General features: G+C 42.1%; 1 protein-coding gene across 4 annotated transcripts in view; it reads right to left on the bottom strand.

Annotated features, from left to right (window-relative positions):
* The window catches only part of LOC144722043 (methyl-CpG-binding domain protein 2-like), a 44,910-nt gene that overhangs the window by 8,698 nt on the left and 9,777 nt on the right, over positions 1-26,435 (bottom strand). Inside the window, exons 2-6 of one of the 4 annotated variants that reach the window (XM_078600118.1) lie at positions 10,580-10,739; positions 9,966-9,986; positions 9,414-9,551; positions 4,098-4,206; positions 2,816-2,993 (exon numbers count right to left, since the gene is read on the bottom strand). In XM_078600118.1, coding sequence (XP_078456244.1) covers positions 2,816-2,993; positions 4,098-4,206; positions 9,414-9,551; positions 9,966-9,986; positions 10,580-10,739 — 606 coding nt within the window. The remainder of the gene's footprint in view (positions 1-2,815; positions 2,994-4,097; positions 4,207-9,413; positions 9,552-9,965; positions 9,987-10,579; positions 10,740-26,435) is intronic. The other 3 variants (XM_078600119.1, XM_078600120.1, XM_078600121.1) reach the window with 3 other exon arrangements.

Below are 26,435 nucleotides of genomic sequence, written 5' to 3'. Positions count from 1 at the left end.
ACAATATTATTTAGATTCTGAAGAATTTAACTGATAACATAATTGGTTTATTGAAATAAGCATTTTGGATTATGAACAGCTTTACCTATTTACTATTTGCCATGTGATATTTTCAGGCATCCCTTGCGTAACCCCCCCCCCACCCCGTAGTGTAAATTGGCAGTTACGCGATTCATCTTTTAGGGACATACTTCACACTTGTGCGATGCGTTTCACAGTTATGCGCTCCAGAAAAAAAAGACTAAAATTGTGAGAGAAAAAAAAATGTCCCAAATATATATATTTTTTCAATGATAAAAATTCACGGTAAAAATAATACATTTCTGATGGCGTCATCGCGTCATGGCGGTGCCCAGTGTCATGGGCGGGGCGTAGCCATCCTAGATGTGCCGCCTTTGTCTGTATCACGTGTGCAGCTGCTGCTGTTACTGCTGCTGCAAGCAGCCCACGGAAGTGTTAAAGAAGCCCTGACGTTACTCCTTATTAAGTAATCCCTGTAAGTAGTAATCTTCTTAACCTTAATTATTAAGTGTTATTAAACTCCTAATAAAGTATTGTAATTAAGTATTACATTTATACGTATTGTGTAATTCCAATAAAAAAGGAACGAAACGGGTGGACTTCTCCACAAATCTGGCTGTCACCTGATGAAGCTAGTTGTAATTACTAGCGAAACGCCGTACTCAGATTTTAATGTTGTGGCTTGGCTCTCTACCAACGGTAATCCATATTGAAGTATGGTGCCCTGTATAGGGATGCATTTAAACAATCTTTGGCATGTTTTGTTTACGTGACAACCCTTACTAGTTGGCTATGTAAGATGGTGGTGGGTTTTAACGACACATTTATATATTTACGTGATCTAACAAAACAAAAAAACCTCTATTATGAATAATAACTAAATTATAAATTATTTTTCTTTGGCAACGCACCCACCCCCCCTTATAACATATGTCAATGTGAAAATAGGCTTCGTACAGCGAGATTCGATTTACGCTGTTTTTCAGGAACACGTGTCTCGTGTAATGCGAGGGACGCCTGCATACGAGCATAACAGTGGGAGCCGAGACCATTTGGATACAAAGCGTGCAATCTGTGTGGTGTGAAATTCAAACTGCTAAAAGAATGAATGTTTAGCTTTAAAAGGTCGAATTTTATTAAGTATTTACATTAAGGAGTTTCATTTATTAAAATTCCTAATAGATAAAAAAAAACTAAATTACCCTTTAAACAAAACATCTCAAATGAATAAAGCAATTAAAAAAACCACTCTCAAAAGGAGGTCGCACTTGACTTGATTATTTACAATAAAAATACGTCCGTGTGATGACATATTCAATGCTTTAATTTCCATTTGGCAGGCAAATATAAACCATGTTTGTTTGGACTGCTCTAAAGGTTGGAGCTACTTTAAAGGAGAGCTTGAAGATCAAGTATGAACTTCTACATTAATAATAATGTATTGATGCCACCTCCTGGAAAAACAAAGTAATTACATAAACTCTTTTCCATCGAACTTGTTTTAATATACGCAAATGATACAAATTAGATGTCTCCAACAGAGGGCTTAATAAACTTGCTGTTACTGACACTGTTTAACTTAGAATTAATGAACCATGAAGTCGAAAACGAATTGTACAACAGTCTGGTCAAATTGGTGTAGTGCTTAATTACTTAAACAAGGTTCGCCATCGCGACGAGTTGTCACGTAAATTACACTTCCATAAAAGATCCGAATAAAACTCAAAATAATACATTTGTTCCATTTGTACACAATTACATAGATATTAAGTAGATTCCAATCAACAGTGTTATATGAACACTGTAGCTTCCTATTTAAGCAGACCTTTTGACTGCTTTACTTAAGAGATTAAAATGGACGAACATATGTTAAGTGCAACAATTGTAATGTAACAGCACAAAATAACTTTACAATGAACAGACAAGTATATACTGTATTAGTGTACACAATCAAATGAGGTGCCGTTCCATCAAAGCTACTAATACAGTACTGCGTTATTTTACAGCCCTTTGACAATCTGCTGCTTAATCAAGGCCTTTCTCATGCTTTGTCGGTCATGGGATTTGTTTAACCATACTTCAGCATGCTAGCCGAGCGATTTTCTGAAGGCGATGGAGATGTGGACCCAGGACTGGTTTGGATATCAACACCGATCTTGGGAGTGGTCAGGAAGTTAACTCAAGACACGGGGTTCATTGCACTGCGCGCTAACCGCTGCTCCACTGCTCCAATAAAGGCATGAGCACATTATTTTCATGAATAACGTACAATAAGCACACTCAATGTATTAGAGGGAAAGTTTAAAATCTCATTCCAGTGCTTTGCCCAAGCAAGCCATTTGTTTGCGAGTCGGACAATGTAGTAACCGGCAGTGATAAAAGCGAATTTACAGGATTACCCACAAATAATTGATTGAGAATGATTGCTGCGATGAGTCACCCAGCCCCTTGAGCTGAACCAGGAAAGATCACAGATTCACAGTTACCAACGCGCTGCACTAATCATCAGGCTTGATTGACAACTGCGATGTATGTACATTATTTTAATGGGTCGACCCAGGGGTCGACAACCTTCTGCTCCGGAGCCCCATGCGGCCCTTTAAGGACCGCTTCGTGATGGTGTTTATCAAGAACCGCCGTCTCGTATACACGTGCATTGCGGCTCTTGAAACTGATTTTTTTTTACCGAATTCGAAAAAAATGGCTCTTCTTGCTATTTTCGTTGCTGATCCCTGGACACGCTCCGGATGACGACATGGATGACGACACACTCCGGATGAGTCTGGAAACTCACCTGACGTCGTCTTCCGTAACGACGAAGGGCTTACAGAGGGGCTGCCCGGTGTTGAGCCACACCGCGGGATTGCGCTCGACGGCGGTTGACAGCTGCCCCGTGATGGGGCCGCTGCTGTGGTGCAGCGCGCTGGTGATGGTCGACAGCAGCGCATCGCCCGTGATGTTGGGACCTATGCCTGCCCAGCCCAGTCAGAGTGTCAGAGAGCACGACGACGCCCGCCGTTCGCCGCCAAGTGACGGCAATGTCACCTACAGTGCTTTTGAGGCAACACAAGCTTCCCTCTTCAGGTGGAACCGTCACAACACGACTGCTTTATCAAGTAGCAGTCGTGCTGTGACGGTTCCACCTGAAGACAGAAACTTGTGTCGCCTCCGAAACGTCGTGATTTTTATTTTATTTTTATTTTACTTTTATTCATTTGAATTTTTTTTACCTACGTGACTTTACCGAAAAAACATGAGAATATGAATCCTTGCAGCCACGAAAGCTTCAAATCTAGAAGTGCTTTTGAGGTCACGGTAGGTGCACTCCGATGTCACATGACGCGTTGAAAGCACACTGGCAGTTCACCGGTCACAAGACAGACCCAAGTGCTACAGCTTAAGTGACTGGGATGAGTGACAAGGTACCGACTTGCTCCCCACTGTGCCCACAGTGCACAAAGAAACACAGATATACTCGCAAAAGCCAAATTCTGAGCACAAGCCTCGAACTATGCATCACGACTATGACATTGCGATTAAACTATTGTTTATTTTACCAGGTAAGGCCTGCTGAGCTGTATAGCTCTTTTTTAAGAAGTGACCTGGCCACAAATGATAGCTCAACGAAGTGGCTTATCACATAAAAATGTATAGCAGTCATACACTTTAAACACGTTTCTAAATGGAGGGAAGAACCGGAGGACCCAGAGAAAAACCCATGGGACCATGAGGAGAACATGCAAACTTCACAACCTCCTATATACCAGGCAAGGGAGTTAACATCTCACTAACGCGGTGCCCATAAGAAGCACGATGGACATTTTAAGCATGCACATTGTGAGATATTATTTATTGTTCTAGTGTTTAAAACCAACTGACAAAAACACTTTTTTTTTAAAATGTAGTTACATAAAAAAGATGTCTGGAATATAGCCTTCGAAATACGAATACCGTTTTAAAAGGCCGGCATTATTTTACAGCAAAGCTTTTCGTTATTCGTAAGAATTTCACGTAATGCGGCTGTAGCGACATTCAATTAAACGCCAGTGTAGCACAAGCGTAGGAGATATCCAAACCTGAGCGGGGGCATTCACCTTGTAATAACCTGGGCAGTTCGATGGCCCTCATCACCTCCTCCGCAATGTCAGACGCACTCAAGCCCTGAAGCCGCTTCTCCCAAAACACCTGCAGTCAAGCACAGCACAAAGAGAGCCAACTGTACAAAACATTTAACTACAGCCGCGTACGTGTGTGCGTACGTGCGTGATGACTGTAAAAGGGGGAGCGCGCAGTGGGTTAGGATACCACCCGAGTTTGAATCATACCCACGATTAACAGTGGCGAGTAAAATCTGACCAAGTCCTGACCCCTCCCCCCAAAAAATCTGTCACCAACCTCGCACAGACCAGCAAAGTGAATTATGATCAAACATATCCAATGACTGATATGGCTTGGGAAGGCCTTTATCCATCAGTGGCTTGACAAAGGGCTGTAAACTGTTACACTACAGAAAAGCAGTAGAGGGCATGTTTCATCACCAAAATAACATTTTACGTATGACCTCATTACCCTGAATGTGCCCAATCTCATCAGATATAGAAAAAAAAGAGGGTTACCCCTAGTTAGTACATGGTTGGGAGACTACATCCCTATACTAGTTGTTATAGGCTTGTGCTGCAAGACAGCCATGAGATGGCAGTACAGCATAGATTCTTGAATCTGTATGGAGCTTTTAAAATTACTCCCACGTTTTTGTAGATATTTTCCAGGTACACCAAGGTTTTCGCCGACATGCCAAAACTTCATGAATGGAATTGGCCAATATTTCAATGTATGACCTCCCAAAAGAAAACTGTCTTTATACTCAGCGAGGTTTTCTTAGGAAAATAAAGTAATATCGCCAACGCTACACGACCAGACATCATCACCAGCTCAACTATTCCAACAACAACAATAATTGCTTTAAAAAAAATATGTAAGTGCCAATTTCATATACAGTATACATTCTGTATAATCGTCGCTGCAAACAATGGACCTTTATAACCATTTGTCAAGTCCTTTTTTTCTTGCAGTAAAACCGTGACAACGCTTCAACGGCTCTGGCAACATTCCGTGTAGCACCCACACGCGACTACGCCCCACTTCACTCCAAAAGCCCTCCACTGCCTCCCTGGGTGCAGGAAATAAATAAACCTCTCGATGTACAAACCAGCAGGGTGATGGATTCTCACACAAACACAGCACAATTATACGCACTTTCAACTGTTTAAAACCACCTTCATATTATGGAAGTGTTTACCTATATATTCTCTCCGAAATCATCTATTTGGCTGTTTTTAAACCATTTTGTACCAGCGGTTTCAGAACTTCAGGTGTTGCGTATATATTGCACAATACTGGTGCACGTACACAGAGCCTACACTGGCCTCAACTGAAGAGTCACGTATAATCCTAAAACACATTTTCCCAAAATGCAAGCTGCAAGTCAAGACTATGAACAAAAAAGACTCCCCGATACACAAAGCACTCAAACATATGGAATCATAAAGAACACGTAACACTTAGGACACAGGGTCTTTGGAAACCCCAATTCATTGGTCTACAAAGGTACCAACAATTTCTAATGTGCCGAATCCCAAATAATAATAGCAACAAGCTGCCGTCTTTATTATAGATTTTTGATAAATTCTGACATAACCAACTCTCATTGGAATCTTAAGCATGTTCAATTTCATCTCTGGGACCAGACAGCACTTGGGAAATCCATATGAATGGCTGAATTGTCAATAGGTCTCTCAGTGGTAGCCACACGCAATGGGGGATTTGAAACGTGGAACACAATATTCGTTCCTACTCGGCTTCTTCCTTTTAAAATTGTCTATCTGTTTGCCATCATGCCTCCGATATACACATGCAAATCAAACGGTAGTATACGGCACACGCCACAAGCAATGCACTTCATGGCTTGCTCTGAAAAACACTTATCACTGGTCTCTGCAGGTGTAATATGACATCACAGACTACCCATGGATGGCGACACATTGCAATTGTACACATGGCGGGTGTTTAAACGGCGTTAAAATAAACAAAACAAGCCGTACCCGATACCACGTAACTACAAATGATATTAATTTATTTTAGCAAAGACCACTAATAAGCATACAGAAAATTAAGAAGTAACATTTTATACAAACTTGTCACGATATGTTAAAACTGGAAGTCTTGGAATACTTGGCTGCCATGAGCAGAGACACCATAAGACCCATAACAGAGGTGTTTTGGGTTAGATCGCGTACATATAAATGTGTCGTTAAACCCGCCACCACCCGACACAGACAATCAGTAAGGTTTGTCGCGTAAACAAAACATGGCCATTAGTTACTAGTACAGCACACTGTATGTTGGTGGGTTTAAACCAAACAAAACCTCTATTATGGATAATATTGGTCGCGAAAACCTACAAGGTGTTAAACACCTTCAAGACTTTGCTTGATCTGGTTTGAGGTTTTTTTTTTATGCGGACTGAATCACAGTGCCAGCGAAGCATGCAGCCTCAGCCTGGACACATATTGAAAAAAATACATAATTGTTAATTCTTGATGAATCCAAGCATCGTCACAAATACGATGCAAGATGTAAAAAAAACTGCTAAAGAAGGCAAGTTTGTTGCTTAAAAAAAAAAATCGGGTTATGTTAAAATGACCACAATTGAAACCTGTATTTAAATGGAAACTTGACATTTTGGAGAGTTCTGAACCAGTTACGTTGCCTTCAGGAACTAGGTAATTGCATATACAAGAGGATATTCTATTGCCACAGGTAAATATAGCTACGTAGTTTTAATATACATCTACTTGATCCCATTACATACTGTAGTCAATGCACTATATTAGCAAATCTAAAATGGCATCTTGAATACTCTAGTACATTAATACTGGTAGGAACCTCCTGGTTACACCAGCCCACAGGAGATTATTGTGTCCGACCGTCCGTCGTGCATCCAAAAATGGGAAGGGTGGACTGGGTGGAGAGGGGAGGGTGGTGAGGGGCTGGGTGCGGTGGGTGGGGAGGGGAGGGTGGGGAGGGGCTGGGTGGGGAGGGTGGGGCTGGGTGGGGAGGGGCGAGTCACCCCGTGGTGCCCTTATACAACTCAACGTTTAACCTACTCACGCCGGCTTGTGCCCGCCCTCACAGTCGGCCATATTTGTGGAATACACCACGCCGCCGTTGACCCTGGCCATTGACCGAGCAACCCAACGTTCCTACCAGCTCCCTCCACAGGAATGTGTTTTAAACAGCTAAACATACCCTTGCTGTTTATATTGGGTACAGACATCTCAGCAGTTCTAAAATTACCTGAACCATTCTTAGAATTAAACCCAAATAGTGCACACAAAGATGAACATTTTCAAGCTTACAACTACTGTATTGTTCAAAAGTAATAGTAAAAGCAAATTAGAATTTACTGTCGAATCTGCAGACTGGTTTTATTTGTTTCGGAATCCATATTTGTAACTTTTATTTATTGCATAAATATTACATTTCACTCCCGCTAAGACAATGCTTTATCATAATGGGGAAAAAACTGAAAAGAACACTACGTTAATGCATAATTATTAGTCTACATGATATTGAATAAGTCACTGGTGTTAAGTTAATTTTCGAATAACTTCACATAATGTCCTCCATGGCTAATACAGTCACCATATAAGCCAGGGCCCAGCTGCTGGGCTAGAACAGTGGACCTCTGCAACAAACGTTGCTTATCTGGTGTAGCATATGGAAACATAAGAGCTTTGTAGTGATTTACCATTGTGCATATTTTGCAAGTGACTTTTTTAGCAATTTAATATGGACAAAGCCATCTGTAACAGCAATGATAGCATTCCGATTATCTATTTATAAACATAGATTTCAGGGGATTTGGCGTGGCAATGCAAAAAATGTAAGTGTCTAATGAACCGATGGGACCAATCAGCATGTAATGAACAAAATATTTAAGTGTCTTTTGGTGCAATTATGCACAAGAGTATTTACAGAAATGTGTGACTAATATCAGGAAACCACCAACATTTCTACAACATCACTGTACAGCAACATTTGCAATGCACTTTTGGACAAATGGATAAGGAATGTGGTTTTAACAACTCCACAATTTATGCTGATATGGTAATTCAGCCAAATCAACATAATAACAGGATGGAAAACACTTCGAAAAATACCTTGAAAAGATTAATAATATTGAAAACTATTAGATTTCACAGCAGTTTTTTTTTAGCAAATTTAAATATGATAGAATAATCAATATTCAGGTACGATTAATTTACATGCAGATTTACTCAAATTCTAAACACGACATCTCTTGCAGGCTCTCTTGAGTGGGAATTTAAGTGCACATCAAGCTACTCACATTTGGCCTCGAGAAACACTTTTGTGAAACTAAATTTTCATTTCCTTAAATAAACATTAAACCAGGCAATTTAAAGGCTACCACTTCAAGATGCTCAGAGAAACTTCGTTTCATCGAAGGCAGTGCCGTGCTGATTTACAGTCGTCAAATCTTTCATCCTGACTTAAAACTGTCCACATCAATGCCAACTTTTTAAAATCACATCCTATCTTTACTGCATTATAGATTTGTTTTGTTCTCCTGCACCCCGCATATGTGTTCCACACCACATTTACCTTCTGCAATATCTTCTTGAAAATACAAAAGTAAGGTCACCTTAGAATCAGAATATATATACTGGAGGAATCCGTTGAGCTATGAAGCTCTTTTTCACAGATGTCCACTTCTAGACCACCTTCATATGTCCACTTCCTGACCACCTTCATACTCCCCCACAGAAACAGGTATCTTCTACCTTATTACGTAATTGATCATTTATTACGAATATGCCTGTTTACCCAGGAAAGCCTCAGCGAGTCCCAAGACTTTTTTTCAGAAGTGTCATGCCAAATATTCACTGCAGGCGGCGATGTTGCCACGTGTAAACCCAATTGAGTACATTTACAGGTCGATATTTTTAGCATTGGGATGTTTGGCCAATATCAGGAAAACATTTTTTTTTTGCTATTTGAGTAAACCGAAGAACCCAGAGGAAACTCATGCAGAACTGGGGGAGAACATCCAAACTCCAAACAGAAGGGTGTCTTGTCAGGAGTTTTTACTTTTTTTGTCCTACATGCCCTACTATAAGAGAAATGTTCATTGCATTTTCATCTCACACCTCCAACTAACATAGTTGGCGATGTACGGTGCAAAAGGAGTTCAACATGCATACATACACACAAATCTTGACATTCATTCATAATAAGATGATATGTAAATTACAAATTTGCTTTGTGTACTGCCAAAGCATTCATGCTATAAGCAGTTTTGTACCACCCACCTGTTTGGGAAGATCCAGAATTCGCTGGGGGTCATGCTTCACCTTGTTGGTGGGATGGTTTGTCACTTTCGTGATAGGCTGCTTGAATATGGATGCCGTCTGTCTGATTGGCAGAGAAGTATTCAGATCCATCTTCCCCTAAAAAATCAAGAGTACACAAAAACATAAACCACGTAAACAAAACAAACCAATAATCCGTCCGATTCCCACCCCCCACATCAAAGCGCCAAAAACACAAATAGTGTAGGTTGGCATTAATTTAATGGAGCAGACAATTACCGTAAAGACAAGTTGCCTTAACCAAAAAACAAAAAAATACTCAAGTAATCATTGGTCTGTAAATATGTTTTCTCTGACAAATAGACCATGGCTAATGAAACATTTAAATTAATATTCTGAAACAAATAGCCCATCTGGTAGGTGCACAGTGTTGAAAGAGTGGAAATCACAGAGGGAAAGCCACCTGCTTGGGAAGAAAAAGATTAGTCCTTTGGATAGGAGGCTGCCAGACTTTGCAGGCTGAAGGTCTAGAGAAGGACTTTGCTTACTTACTTTCACCGATGTAGCACACTCCTGTTAAAGAGATGATAATGCCATTTTAGATAATGTTTAATGTAAAAACCTATGACTCATCATAAGATGTGCACACAACTCTGCAAATTACAGACAACGTCTACTATTAAGCACCCGGTCGCTATTGTTCGTTGTTGGGTTGAGGTGCATAGGTTATGTTAATCATGCTTAAAAGATAACGCTTGTCCTTGAATAAATGCTTTAACAAAACGTTTTACGATAAAAAGTGATGAATAAGATCAGCCGTGGCAACCAAAGAGCCCGGACCACTTCAAGTTGCTGCTCAAAAAAACAAAGTGGATGACAACCTCATGTGGCGTAGACCCATATCGTAAAGAGAAGGTCCTTGCATGCAATATCAGCCGTTCACCAGCATTTATTCAAGCAAGCCTGACTCTGCTCATGATACACGATGTCAAAATCAGTCCACAGGCTGCTGGTCTTAAATCAATCCTGCTGAAATAATGCACTTTCAGCAGGCTGTGCAGCCGATGGGTTATAAGAAATAGTTTATGTACAGAGAAAGTCGCATATATTGAGAAGAAAAAACGGGCTGTGTATTTGCCGTGTGCATGTGTGCGTGGTAAACTTACTTTAGAAGAATTGAGCATCTCATTTCGCAACTTCTGTTTGTTCTTCTGCACCTTGCCGGGCATCATGCGTCCCGTCCGAAAGTCGAAACATCCCAAGTCCACCACATGTCCAACTGCCCGTGACAGCTGGGGTTTGCTGCGAAACTTCTTTCCTGTTGGACTACAATAATAAAACACAAAGATATGCTTATATCCTGCTCAGACATATCGCGCGAATTGGTAACAGGGTTTAGTAACAAGAAGAGACATTTTTTGCATCATTGTGCAGAAGATTTGTGTCAATTTCAGAAGGTTTGTTGACACTAGATGCCATTTGTATCCACGAGTGGAATTGGACCAAGATGATCGAGAATGTAAAGACTAGATGTGAAGCTTTCGTGACTGCAAGGATTCATACTCTAGGTTTTTCTTTTTGTGACTTTACAGAAAAAACCTAAGAGAATGTAAAGACTATTGTTCATAAAACATCACGCTGACTTGTTAAACGCAAATATTTTTCTACCACTAGGGCAGGGGATGGCAAACCTGTGTCACCGGAGCTGCGTGCGGCTCTTAAAGGACCGCTTCGTGACGTTATTTATTAAGGATCACCATCTCGTATTCAAATGCATTGCAACTCTTGAAAGAGATGTTTTTTTACTGAATTCTAACAAAAAATGTCTATTCTTGTTATTTTAGTTTCCGACCCCTGCACATGGGAACACACATATCACACGCATGCACACAAAACTACTCCCAAAAAGTGGAAAACATTCTAGAAAAACGGGCATGCATTTTTTTTAGTGCCTAGTTATATCATACTGGGACAGGATCCACGGTGAAGTGAGGAGCGCACTGCTCTCTGAACCAGGATAGTTAAACGACAACCATTACAGCGGCAACCGTCCGCATTACCGGTTGAAAAAGTCAAGAACCGGCAACCGTTTACCGTGGAATGGATGCACCAGTTGGCACGCGTGAACTTACAACTGGCACGGAAACGTGTGACTGCGATTGGCCAGTGGCAGCCATCTTATAGCACCTAATCCTACGAAGACAGGCCTCATTAAGTCTCCGTGTGGTGCGTTCCTTTTTTATTGAAAATGAAAACAAATTAAGGTGCAACCCTGCAATTGCTCACTGGTCAGCGGAGGGGCCTCTGCTAAAAGGAGCTCTAGAGGGGGTATCAAATGTGTTGGAAGAGGTGGGCGTACCCACATTTTACCCCACCACACGAAACCTGCCGACTAACTTGAGGCCCCATCATACTGCTTGGCGGACAGAGGCAAGGGAATTTAAGAAACTCGGCCCATTGTTTCGACTGCCTGCACTAGGAGACTGTATCGAGCCACTGCCTCTGGATTGCAAGTCAAGTTTTCTAGCCATTACAATCACACATAAGATGACAAACACAATGACACAGGGCAATACAACATATATTTTGTATTGGTTTTCACGATGTTATTATCGGATATGAAAGAATAACGGTACTAACAACCTTACTATGAACCCAGAGACCCGAGTTTAATACCCAGACACAGCTAACATCAATGATGAGTGATATCTGAGCTCTCATGGGCCCCCTCTCACCAACTGGCACTGACCAGCGTGGTGATTTATGGTCAAACAACCCTCACACAACTGACACAGGAGAATTTACAAAGCGCTGTAATTTATTATTACGCATCCAATCGGTTTAATCGGTTTGATCGTTTGGTACAACCAAGGATTAAACAGACTAAAACGGCAGGCACACTACTCAAAACCACTCAAGCACATGAACATTCATTTCACAGAAAAGACCAAAAAAATGCATTTTTCAAAATAAATTAACCAATGCTTTGTTCAGCCTCCTGTATATGCAGTTACATTTGAAGGCTACCACAAATGCTTAGAGGAGTTAGGGAGTGTAGTCCTGGCAGATGTGGTTGCGAACAAGTATTACAGAGATATTGCTATTTAATAGGCGTGCAACAAAGCACATTCATCGAGTGCAGCTACTGGAGGTGCTGCCATTCAGCGTGTAAATAAAAGGTTATTGAATCAAATTACGGCGAAATAAAAGTTACAGGCCTCAATTCCTCCAATCTGGGCGCAAATTGAGCAATTGTGTCCCATGTACAAAAATTGACAGCCTTACATGAATAAAAAATGTTCAATCATAGCATTATCTTAACAAAGTGCTCTACAATATTGCTGTACAAATTATAAATAAAGCATTTATCACCTTAGACAAACAAGAAACTGAACAGTACCCCGTGTCACAACACACATGTAAAACAAGTGTCACTCTGGCCCAAGACACGCACTAAAGCATTTTTCAAAAACGCAAAGTGAAAACGAAAGGTCAATACGGTATGAAGGCAGGTGTGTTTCGAACTCTGCAAGGCTGACTAAATAATGATGGCCAGCAAGCCCAAAAGTAGTTTCCCCGTGATGGCGAATGACTCTCTATCCTTGTTTACTACAGTGTTTGGTGTTATCAACAAAAAATGGTACAGCTACTGATCGTCTGGAATTTTACTTATCTAGAAATCAAACTGACTGTGGGGTGAGACCCCAAAGCCCATGCCAGAACCGTGTTGTATTTTTTTCCAGGTATATATACTGTGGATATCTTTGAAACCCTTGCCATTTGCTTCAAATTAATGAGCTAGGTTTGTTAAAGTAATGTTAGTAATGTTTTATGTACCCAGAAAGCCTCAATGAATTGTCTGACTTTTTCAGGTGGTTTACACTTCAGGATGTCTGGTTCATTTTATTTGAAGCTGGCAACAACAAAAATATGAGGAGAGGAACCACTGACTATGCATGCCACTAACATAGTCTTATTTATTGTGTTTTACTCAAAGGCAAATTAAATGAACTCCAGCTGATAAGACCGCTAAAAGAAGAGGAAGTAGAAATGCACATTGTTTGGCGATCCATGGTTGTTGTACCATGGTGACATGGTGATGAACAAACTTGCATGAGAACCACTAGTGGTCATTTGGGTGCTTAAACCTAAATGTGTCAGTAATTCTCAAATAAGCTCATTTATTTTATTTTACTTTTATTCATTTAAATTTTTTACCTACGTGACTTTACCGGAAAAAACCTAAGAATATGAATAAGCTCACCAGAGTAGCATCCTTCTTAAGACCATTGGCGGCTGTGGACACCGCAAACCTATACAGATGCCAAATCGAATTAATTACAATAATTTACAGTCTCGTGTTAATCCGCTGCTGGATGAAAGTCTCCACACGCTGCGTCAGTCATGAGAATTGTTTGATCATACTTCACTGCACATTGGTCAGTGCAGGCTGGTAAAGGGGGGGCTATTATTACTTGCCGCCGATGCTAGGCGTGAGCGGGATTCCAACTCAGGTTTCTGGGTTCATAGAAAAGCGTGCAAATTATTGTATCACTGCTCCCCTCAAATACAAATATATGGGCTGATAGTCTAAAATGAAATTCATACTGTGTTCCATTAACGAGAAGTTGAATTAAAAAAATTAAAAAGAATGAAAAGTTTGCTCAGCATCGAGTTTTCAATAGTAAAAAAAAATTACTATAAATCTATGTCATACATTTTTTTGCTCCAAATAATATTCCCATTTTGATCTTTGATCACAAGATGAAGAATATTCCTTTCATAATCATCACAGAAAGCAGGGCATTACCCCCATGTTAGAGGATGGCTCGTGGAAGAGCTGACATCACAGAACAATTTTTCAGGTCACTTAAATTTCCTCTTATCCACACTAGGTGGTGCATCTTTTCCACGTGCCCTGCTTTAGAAAGGCAATTAATTCCCAACAATGTTGAGTCCTTCGTGCTGAATGACTCAAACAAAATTAAGTGAAAATATAAATTTAGCATTACAATTGTTTGCATGCGTACATTAGCGCCTGGGAAGAAAATATCAACCCAGGCCACTGCAGAACCTGGTTTAGACTCAAACCCAGGTTTCCAGCAATTCTGACTCAAGTATTGAGACTGTGTATTGTCTCTCCCTGAGCAACCTGGTCGCGTCCACAGTTTTGTATTTGGATTCATACCTACATTACACTGTAACGTTTGTAAAATCATGTAAAGTTACATATGCAACGCAAAACAGAAATTATGTTTCCAAACAGGTTTATTACCATGCACTAAGGGAAATCACTCGTGTCACGCACAGATTGGGTTCGACACAATCTGCCACCCAGAGAAGCACGCGGAGCATAGCATTGATGTAAATTCATGCCAGCAGGAGCCAATACTGAACACTGCCCATCCCAATGTGAATAAGGGCCAAAGGTATTTGTGAAACAAGTTCAGGCAGTAGAAATTATTCATATGACATCAGGCCTGCTGCAAGTCATGACCTGACCTCAGAGGGTGTGTTATATAAGCATTAGTCATCAACTGTGCTTACTATAACTCATTTGGTATTTCCCTTAATGCCAATGTAGGGGGAAGCTTTTTGACCAAGAAAAAACAGGAATGTCAAGATGCAAAGAGAGAATGTGATTAAAAGTCAATCCCCCCCGAGGGCTATCCCCAAGGGCTATCCCACATGGCCTTGGTTTTGCCCTGTTAACACAAATAAAGAAAACAGACAGAACCTTCAGTTCTAGCTACTGGGTTACATTTTGTTTATCCAAAATAGCAGGGCCACTGTGTTATTTTTGGAGTTTAACCTTAAAAAACACAATTATATGGACAAATGAAAAGCAGCTGTGCATGGTTGGAGGCAATTAATAGTTATCGGTTTTTTTATGAAACGTAAAATGCAACAGGATGTCAACAAGCTGATCAGCACCATGAGCCGACGCAATACAAAAATGCATTTGCAGTGCATTTCTTCTCAAATGTTGTTTGTCAAAAACCGTTAGAGATTTCTTATTTCGCAAGAAAAAATATACACATTGAATTAAGAAACTCAATAACAACGTGTTTATGGTTTTATGCTGACTGATAAGAATGTAGCTGTTTACACCAGAAAAACACCAAAGTAAAGCACTTGCGTAAGCAGTTTTGTTCAGCATTAATACCAGACAATGTACCACTGCTGAATCCTCACCACAAAAACCACAGCCCTTTTTTGTAACACACACAGCTGTCTAAGACGAAGTCTTATTTTAGAGTATTTAAACTTAAACTCCATAGTGGGTTTTATCGATGAGCGTTGTCGAGCAGTGTTAAGCGAGGGTCTTGTTCGCTACCACACGCACGTTGCTTTTAGCGAGGTAAAAGGGTTTCGCCATGGACTGCAATGAAGATTACGCAACAGCTGCAAACATCCTATGCAATGGGACCAGAATGTTCTTTCCTGGACGCTCTGGAAGGATGAAATCCTCTTTGGACGTTAGCCCGCCTGGGCTCATACCAAGTGAACTATGTGTTTGGGGTACAATGACCCTGGTAAGCACTGTTCATCAACAACAAATAAACTACCCAACAGGCCTCAGTCCATCGAGCAATACCACTCGTGCCCCCTATGGAGATGACCGCACAGATATACACTTTAAATGTCTCCTGGTCACACCATCCGTTTGCCACTCCCAGCACGCAAAATGCAATCGTCTGACATCCCACAATGCAAAGCGTGCGCCCCCCCCCCCCGTACCACATGCCTTCCCAAGAGGCTGTGTACAGAAAAGACGGCTGCTTGTGTTGTGGCTGAAACGTCGTGAGAATTTTATTATTGTTTTAATTTTATGATTTTATTATTTCCTTTCTACGTGACTTTACCGAAAGATCCAAGAATATGAATCCCTGCAGTCACTAAAGGTTTAAATCGAAATTTAGCTCTAAGCATTATTCATGTCAACGCAATCGGCACATGCTTATACATACGTTGACATATAATTCCATGACTCATGAGGAAGTGATAAAAAAAAGGGCAAAGTATGAGATCAAATGAAGCAATAGAACATAATCTGTGAATGCACATCCTGAAAATGCTATATGTTGAACTTCTTTCACACCGTACATAGCCAACCGTGCGAATCGAAGGTGCGGGGATGAAAATGCGATGAAGATTTCTCTTGCAGCAGGGAATGTGGGAAAGTAGGCCCCCTAGTATGTGAATAAAAAAGGTGATAAGAAAAAGTGGCGGTTCTGTGATTAATGTACTTTGATGGACTATTCTCTCACACCGGGTTGCACTACTCTGCAAAGGTTTTCAAATGTACGTCATCAAATTATGTGGTGCCAATAACACAATTAAAATCAAACTGGAAAAATACAAAAACACAAAAAATTGCACTTTTAAAATATATGTATGACTATATTTCAATACTCAATACCCTTGTGAAGAATATCGTTAACATTGCACATCTTGTTCCCTAAGAATATGAATCCCTACACAAGTCCAATTGGGACAGAAAAAGGGTTTAAGGGTACAATGCCACGTCGAATTTGTCTCAACAATGTGCAAGCAAGCCCATTATTTAGATATGCTTGAACACATCTCATTCTTAGTTTGTGGTCAAATCTTGGAAGATGATCATTTGCAAGTAGTCCGTTCTCCAATAGCGTGGTAGTTGTTCCTGAAGAACACCGCATTATGGAAAAATCACGTTCAAATAAATAATACGTAATGTGGGGTAAAGCACAGTCCGCGATAACGCGTGAGATGCGTATGCAGGCTGAGCAAAGACTGAGGCGCGTGGGTAGCATCTCGAAGCATCCAGCAGCATCCCAAAGCCTTGTGCAATGCAACACGGAGGCAGCCGCACGACCGCTTACTCCGACTCGCGCGACGCGTTCCGTTCACTCAATCGCTTTTATCCAATTTGCATCTGCGTTATAAAAAAAGTGCTCCCTAATACATTAATCAAGTTCTATCCAATTCGCGATTTGAAAACACGTGGCGTTATAGCAGAACTGTCTATACTTTTGTGCGAATGACCCTTTGCACAATAGCCATTCTAACATGTCCATCCAGATGGGGACCACAATATTTTTTACGTTCTCCGTAGGACAATAATTACACGCTGGGTAGAGGGCTCGCTCGCAATGTTGGCACTATTTAATTTTGCATTCATCTGTTCCTTTGCCGCTGAAATCTATATTACAGCATGAGGTTCCCTGATGCCTTTGCTCATTCCACCTTGAGGTTATCTCTGGTATGCCCTCCTCTCATGCGCTACATTCCGTCACCAGTGTTTTGCCATCTGCTGCTGCTTCTTAGCAATTTGTGTAATAATATTCACTCGTACGCAGTGATAAGAATTCGAGTTCACGAACTATGTTTTACACTGTAATACCACGTCAATAAGCAGCAGATGATTACAAACGGAATTCTGAGCACAGTATTTTGTGTCGGAACAAGTGATTTCCAACCAAAACTGCAATAATCGAAATGCCTACAATATTTATATGATGTACGTACGGCGAATAAGCTTATATCAAAGGTCAGACTATCAGCTGGAACAGATACAGTACAGTATAATAGAGGGGCTTTGGTGTTACAGGTCAACCTTTTACCGCATTAGGTTCCAATCAGACCACATCTCACTGCGGAAACTACTGTACTGTAATGGGAACATACTGTACGTGGTGCCTTGTGAATCGTTAAAAAGGTGTGTTATACTGATGCACGCTGCACACTCGTATTGTTTATTACGCCACATTTGCAACGACCTGTTGAACCCTTGCCTTTCCACAAAGGCAACGAGGCATATCTATATATCTAAAAGGGAAATTTGTGAATGTGTGTCTGTTCGAAATGTTTAGCATACTTCCCAACATGCAACAAACTTGAAATTTGGCATGTGGGTAGCTTCAAGACTGTACACAATGCAAAACGTATAAAAAATATACTTTTGTATTTGGGGGCGGGGGCGCAATAATGGATATATTTTGTACGGCAAGTGAGCAGTGACGTCACATCTACGATGTCACCCGCATGCGGCAGCGTCACACAGTGTGCCTGTTGACGTCACGCATCCCCCCCACCCTCCACGTCGGCCGTGTATTAATCCAAGACAAGAATCCAAGTCTCGGGCGAAGCCGGGTAGTAAAGCTAGTACACATATATAATAGCCCAGATCTGTCCTTCTGTGACTGCGATTAACGCCCCCGGATTGGTTGAAGTGCGTCACGTGACCGCGAGCGAGCAGCCAACCAGAGGTGCGCCCCTCCAAAACATGTATGCCCCCGGATTGGTTGAAGGGCGTCATGTGACCGTGAGCTGCCCAATTCGTGTTGTTGTGGTGTGCCCCGCACCTCAGAGGCCCGAGAAGCAGCAACATCACGGCCACAGCGCCGCAGCGCCGGAGACAGCCACGGAAAGCTGACGGTCGATCCACTCACACACGGCTCACTCATACACACAGCTCACTCACACTCGCATGCAGCTCAGGGGAGATGGGTGAGTCAGAGTGAGGCAGAGCTGTGCTCCGTCCACTGCTGCCCTGAGGGACCTCCGTGCTCTCCGCTGCTGCCCTGAGGGAGAGCCGTGCTCTTTCCACTGCTGCCCTGAGGGAGAGCAGTGCTCTGTCCATTACATTAGTACTCGAGTTTTTTTGGTGCTTAAATCCACTGTTGGATGAAGGCCCACCGCATGCTGTGCGAGTGGATCGTAAGGATTTACTTGACCAGTCTGTTGGGGGCCGCCGCACGCTGTGGTTGTTGGGGGGTGCCGCACGCTGTGGTTGTGCGGGGGCGCCGTAGGCGCCCCCCCAACAACCTAGTTCTTAATAAAGGCCAATTCTATAAAGCAGTGCCAAACTGATGGGAGAAGTACTGTACTCTTTTAATTTCATGCATTAGTCAAAGTGATTTACCGCTCAAATTAGCCTCGGGACATTGATCATCTAATTTTTACAGCCCTGAGCAAGTTGGTGGAAATTCCACCTTCCCATGACGGGGCTGGACTCTAGCCACAAGGACAACCACTACTCACTTCCCCGGTGATTACTTATTGTATGGACCTTGGAGGGATGAGGGATGGAGTCAACCTCCCAACCAAGATTTTAATTCACGACCTTCCGATTGCGAACAGCTTGCTCTACCACTGAAACCACCCCGGTCAGATTTTGCAATGCTTCATTTCTTTATTTTAAATTCTCATTATATTCTAGATATCACGTCATAATTATAAAAAAAACCTAGTGAAGGAATGAAGCCAAAACTATGTACACATGTTAGAACAGTGGGTTTCATAAACAAACGACATGCCGAGTAATTGTAATAATTGTTTTTATCTTAAAAATCAGAGCCTTATTATCATTTTGAGCACAACACTCACAAAGCATTGTGAGGTCACTCAATTTGGACATTCCGCACTAAAATTAAAACGTGTAAACAATTACAACAGAAATTAAAACCATTTTGACTCGCCTAACTGCACAGTTATATCATCATCCCGTACTGCTAAGAGCACACACAACCTTGAGAGTCTTCAAGAAATGACAGGAACAGGTAGAAGCTTTAACTTCACCTTGTGAACAAGGCAGGGGCATTATCGCCAGCAGACATCTCAACGTGTACATTCAGTCGCAGACCTCTCAACCACGTCAACTAGGAGATGGGGCAGAATTTTCTGAAAAATAACACACAACAAATGTTTAAAACTGGTTCCACCATGAACTGTACAGCATGTACAGTAGACAGGAAGTGAAAGGCACGCAAGTCAGATGTATTTTAAACCGTACAGCTGCTGCCTACACGTGCATACGAAGACCACACGAGAGTCTTGTAGCAGGTGGCACAGCGTACATTGCTCGATATCGATTTCATTCTGCACGACACTGAACTTTTTAAAATGCGTATCTTTCTCCCCCAATTGTATCCCAATTATACTATCGGTGTCATGTTACGAGACGAAATAATCAATGTGAAAGTCTCGCAGAGCAGCGCGACCGCCGGTGTACGCGAATGGTCCACGAAAGCAGATATCACAGAACTGCTTCAGAGATCCCTCCCAAGTGACCTCTTGTCCACACGAGGCAGCAGCACTTTCTCACCAGTCCTGCTGCTACAGCGATTAATGTTCGTCACATGGCAGCAAACACTGATTATTTGGTTTCTTGTCAGAGCTGGAATTTAACAAAATTAAGTGCAAACCCACATTTTATATAATGTTCAGTCATTGGCAACCAGGCTGAGATTGACAACTCACTCAACTTGAAACACCGGTTTAATCATTGGCAGCTACCTTGATTCAGCTCTCTGGGTGGAGTGGTAGTTAGCGCGCTGCACTACATTATGAACGGAATGGCATGGGTTTCACTCCCGGCTATGGCTAATATTGTTGGCGAAGGATATCAGACCAGCTCCTGGGATCCTCCTTCCCCAACCTGTGCCAATTAGCGTGGTGAAGTATGGTCACACAGACCCCCATGACAAACATTTCAAGAGCCGAAATGTATGTGAATACGAGACGGTGGGTCCTTACTGAATAACGTCACGAAAGCAGCCCTTAAAGAGCCACATGCGGCCCCTGCCCATGACCAACATGGTGTGGGTGAGACCTTCATCTGGACGTGGATTGACCAAGGACTGCAATAGATAATTATTAACGCAAGGCTCTTATTAAGTAAAACATTAATATGTACACGGGAGGTTAATTTCACCAGGACTTGTCGCACGTTTCGCTACGGTGGGTTTAAAGGAAAGAGTGGATATGAAATAGTTGTGGATATTAAATGTAGCAATTCCTTGCACAACTTAAAACAATGTTTACGTTGTAATAAGACAAACAGTGATCAAACAATGATATGTTTCTTCAGGGCACTCAGAGCAACCAAATATACACTTAATGTACATCACAAAATCACAGCCTTAAATAAGTCTAACGACACACAAATCTGGAGTGACTTTTACGTAAAAAGATGTACGGCCAAGTACAGAAACCTATCCCCGTGGAACACGTTTTATACTCATTGGGCATAAATGTTTGTAGCACATAGATTTGCATAACCGTCACCACGAACATTAAGCCTAATGAATGTGTTCCCACAGAGTGCTCTCACGGGCATGCTGACGATGGACCACACATCCAGCAGAAACCCGTCAATCTCATTCAACCATTATGGCTCTCTTCAGGCATCTTCAATCAAACGATTCTAAAATCATTATTTAGTGTAACATGCCGTTCGTGTCGTTTTAAGATTGCATTGATAATGTACAAAGGAGTTCTTCCTGGAAAAAAATGTTGTTCAGTAAACTTCCTCAACGTGTTAGTTTCATTTAAGCTTCGTTTTATTTGCGTAATGGCCTCACCGCAGTATTGTCCAATGGATGCGCTTTGACCCTTCTATCTTATTTCCTGTATGTCGACGACTCAAAATAGCCTTCAGCAAAGCTGCTCTCGAATTTGGTATACAGTACTCTCAAACGGTGCTGAATTGTCCATCGTCTCAAGTGGTCAACCTCAAGAGTTCCATGCAGGCCTTCCAGGAAAGGATCATCATTTTTGGGAACCTAAAACGCAGTACCGAATTCAACGTTACCGATTCGCCCGTGTGCGTGTGTTTTTTTAAACACGTCCTAATAGCCAGCAATTAATCAGCTTCCGTGCACCGCGCAAAACGCAAGCACCTTTGTTGGGTAATCGTTACCCTAGCGAGATGGACAATTTCACAGAGTATTAGTCAAAGGACACGAAAAAAAAGTGCAACCTAAGATCGATCTGTTGCAATGTTTGTTGGTTTGCCTCACCTCAGTTGCTGGGAAACAAACGCTCAAGCCCACCCCAAGCCTGGTCAATACAGATCAGCAGAATACACCGGTGGAAGAGCATCATCGTCAGTTTCCAAAAAGATGAATTCCTATAAAATCACTTCATGTATATAATAAATACAGTCCAGTTTCAATTAAGCATAGCCAATAGTGAAGTACTGATCGACACTCACCGAGTCAAAATCATTTTCATAGTCACCTAAACATGTATCTCGGTGTGGACCAATCAATTTCAAGGACAGTGCATACATTATCCGAGTTGTGTTTTTTGTTTGCATTTCGACTGCAGGTATTGTGGTCAATGCAAACATGACTCCTTGTAAAAAAAGGTGTCAGTTTTGTTGCCAGATAAAAGGGTAAAAACCCAATTATCATATTGTGCTACTGGTAAAGGAGGTTCCAATGGTGTAATGCTTACCCCGAGCTCTCATACTCTGATGGTGAATTGTCTTTGAGTTGTGCGCCTTTTGGCATCTTCTGGTCCAATACCATGTGGGACTAGGCTCTAAGAAAAGCTGTCTCGGGTGTGGACCAATCAATACCAAGGACAGTGCATACATTATCAGAGTTGTGTTTTTTGTTTGCATTCCGACTGCAGGTATTGTGGTCAATGCAAACATGACTCCTTGTAAAAAAGGTGTCAGTTTTGTTGCCAGATAAAAGGGTAAAAAAACAATTATCATATTTTGCTACCGGCAAAGGAGGTTCCAATGATGCATAGTAACACTTCAAGACTGTTTGCTATCATAAAAATGTCATAATACCTATGGTTATCAGTTAGTTATTTCAGCTATAACTGCCTTTATATACTGTGGGCACAAGGATTGTTGATATTGTATTGGAGGAAAGGGGCTGTGGCATTGCCACGAACCACGCCTGCACAGCTTATTTAACCTGCATTTTAAACACGTAGGCTTTCGCGGCCAATACCATCCATGAGAGGTTTTTTTTGGTTTAGATCGTGTAAATTTCTAAATGTGTCGTTAAAACCCGCCACCACCCGACACAGCCAACTAGTAAGGGTTGTCACGTAAACAGAACGTGCCAATACATTGTTTAAATGCATGCCTATACAGGGCACCATACTTCAATAGGGATTACCGTTGATACGGCTATTTTAATACACACAATGGACAGGAAGGACAAGATCAAGGGGCTCGCATACTGTGCATGCATAATTTACGTTGGCTCATTAATCCCCTCCCCCCCCATAATTTGTGCAAGAACGCAGAAGCGTGGTCACCACATCTACGCTTCTATAGAAGGAACGAAACAGGTGGACTTCTTCACAAATCTGGCTGTCGCCTGATGAAGCTAGTTGTAATTACTGGCGAAACGTCGTACTCAGATTGTAAATGTTGTGGCTTGGCACTCCAACACACCGGTGTGCTGTACTAGTGACAAATTGGCACGTTCTGTTTACGTGACAAACCTTACTAGTGGGCTATGTCGGGTGGTGGAGGATTTTAACGACACATTTATATATTTACGCAATCTAACAAAAAAAAACCTCTATTAACCTACATTGTCCAAATGCATGTGGTGCTGACAACCTCGTGCACCATAATTGAGCCATATCAAATTAATATTCTGTCAAGGCGGCTCCAACACGGTCAGTGTTTGTAGAGGGGGAGTAGCATTTTCCACTGTGTGAGTTCAGCCTCCATATTTGGCCTTTGCCAAGCCGGCCAGCCCATTTAGCTCCGACGCACTGTCTGCGTTGACCCGCGAAGCCAGTGCCAGATATGTCCGTTACACTCACAATAGCTTTACTCGCCCCCGATGATCACACCCAGGACAACAAATGTGACAAACACTCATTCCACCAGCCCTCGGCACGCTTTATCCACCTCCTGCTACAGGCATTGCCTTAGCTAAGGCTTTGTTTCGCCTTGCTTCGTGTGGCAAACCGTGCTCTCGAGCCAACCAAACAAAAAGCTCACATTTACGCGTCTCTTGTCACGGCCAAGCCAAACGTGCCCCTTTCAGGATCGACAAAAGTGCTATCACGGTTTTCTTTTTAAACAGTGATAAACTAAACATTTCTTAGCTCTGCAAATTGGCATCAGGAGTGTTACGTATGTTAACAATATGGGGGCCTGTACCGACACTGCTACTTCTGTGATTAACACAAAAAATGTCGTGGTGTTATTCAGCATGGTGATATCACTCAATATTCCAATTCACTTGGTCAATCTGCACACTGCGTATTAAAAAACATGGGGAATTGAGCAAGTTTCAACAAGATGCTAAGCATAGTCCATCATCATCATCAGCCATGGTCTAGCCACTGCTGCATGAATGACTCCCATGCCATCGCCACCCCTCACGGTCCAGTGCTGCTATCACCATTTTCACTCTTGCACATTCACCGTTATCATCACTCCATCTCCGCGTCTCGTCGTACTTCTTGGATGCGTTTTCATTTGGCTGCCATTCTGTCACCACTCTTGTCTAACGCATTTACCTAAAAAAGCCTCACCGAGTTTCAAAACACTTTCAGAAAGTATCTTTCATAAGGAAGGATGTTTGGTCAATTCCATTTTATAAAGTGTTTGCGCGTGAGAAGAAAAAGCTTCGCCTAAAAAGAAACATGGGACGTAACACTCAAAAATTCTGGACCGATGGGTTTACGGATGCATTTTCTTCACTCGCACCTCGTGGAGTCCAACATGATCTGAATTTGTCTCTAATATGCTGGGATATAGATGTGCATCCCCCACACACAGCACAAATAAGTCTCATACAAGTACTTTTCACCATGCACGTAAAATAATCTTAAGAGCAACGTTGAAATACATATATAGATTGCAGTAGAGCTGCGAGATTCTTGTAATTCCCACTTGGATTCATGGAATTATGGGGGTGGGGGCAGGCTGCAAGGAATCTGGCGTGGCATTCAGGCAAGAAGGCAGGGTCCCGTGGGGCCTAGCTGGCCTAGTGGAATCGCCATTTGAACACATGGCCGATGCCTATTTTATATATTTTAAAAACTATTTCAGGCTTATATTGGCTGGCTAGTATTTAAATCAATGAGTCACCTGGAATAATTGGTATCACCAGTAAAAACATGTTAGAGAGGCATCGACCACTTCAACGACGATTCTAGTAAATACTGGTTGGTTCGGTACCAACCAAAATATCTGCCGGCCAAAATTCCCGAATATTGACATTTAAATGTATAGTCAATGCCAAGTGTGTGGAATTGGCCTAATTTCACCCCGATTCCAGCGTAGCATTCAGCCAAAATGAGGTCAGCGCAGCCTGGATCGCATCCCAGAGACCTTGGCTATATGCAAGCAGCGACGGCTTTACAAGGCTCTGCTGCCCCACTGGGACCACTATTTCAACAACTGCGACCAACGGGACTATGACTCGGCTTACCAAGACCGCCAGGGTTATCACGTGGACCACTGGAACCGCATGGATTACCACCAGCACGACCACTCCCAAACGCTGTGTCAACCAGGACTGATACCGGGAAAATGCAGAATTACCATTGTGACTCCTGGTACCACAGGCACTACCACTGAGAACACTGAGACCACCAGAACTACCAAGAGGACCATCAGGACCACTGGGACTACAGCACAAACCACCTGGATTACCAAACGATTGGATGCTCACTCAGTTATGTATGCATACACACACAAATGCTCACTGATGTAAATGTACAGAGATGTGAACATGTGAATCACCAAAAGAAGAAGTGTGATTTCCGCAGAAATTGTCCAGGGTAGAATCTGAGGAATTAAATAACACATCCTGAATTGCAAGATCTGAATTGCAGTGGTAAGCAAGCAAATAAGTGTGATGCTAGAGCGGGCATGCCAATCATTAATTATTCCCTACATTTGTATTCACGACGTTCTTATGGTGCAAGGCTATCGTCAAGGCACTGTTTTCACAGATGAGTGAGGGAGCGATGTTGCTATTTGGCTTTACGCAATTAAGTGACTTTACAAGTAATTTATCAAATTTATACCGTGACCTCGGCGATCATGACCTTATGTCAAAGGTCCTTTAACGTATTCATAATTATTAATACACTCGCAGTATTAACCAGAGTGGCTGTTGGGTTCGAACTGCGGACCTCTGCAAAAAGCAACAAATGAGCTCCGCTCGACAATGTCACCACCGCACTAGCCATGTTGCGTGCACTCAGTGCACCGAGGATGTTGGTCGTGTGCAGTGTTTTCCATCTCAGTTCAGCCAT

Source organism: Lampetra planeri, chromosome 13 (genome assembly GCF_965212315.1).
Source record: "Lampetra planeri chromosome 13, kcLamPlan1.2.h2, whole genome shotgun sequence".
NCBI lineage: Eukaryota > Metazoa > Chordata > Hyperoartia > Petromyzontiformes > Petromyzontidae > Lampetra > Lampetra planeri.
Note: the sequence above shows the minus strand (reverse complement) of the source record. Positions and strands in the feature narration are given on the sequence as shown.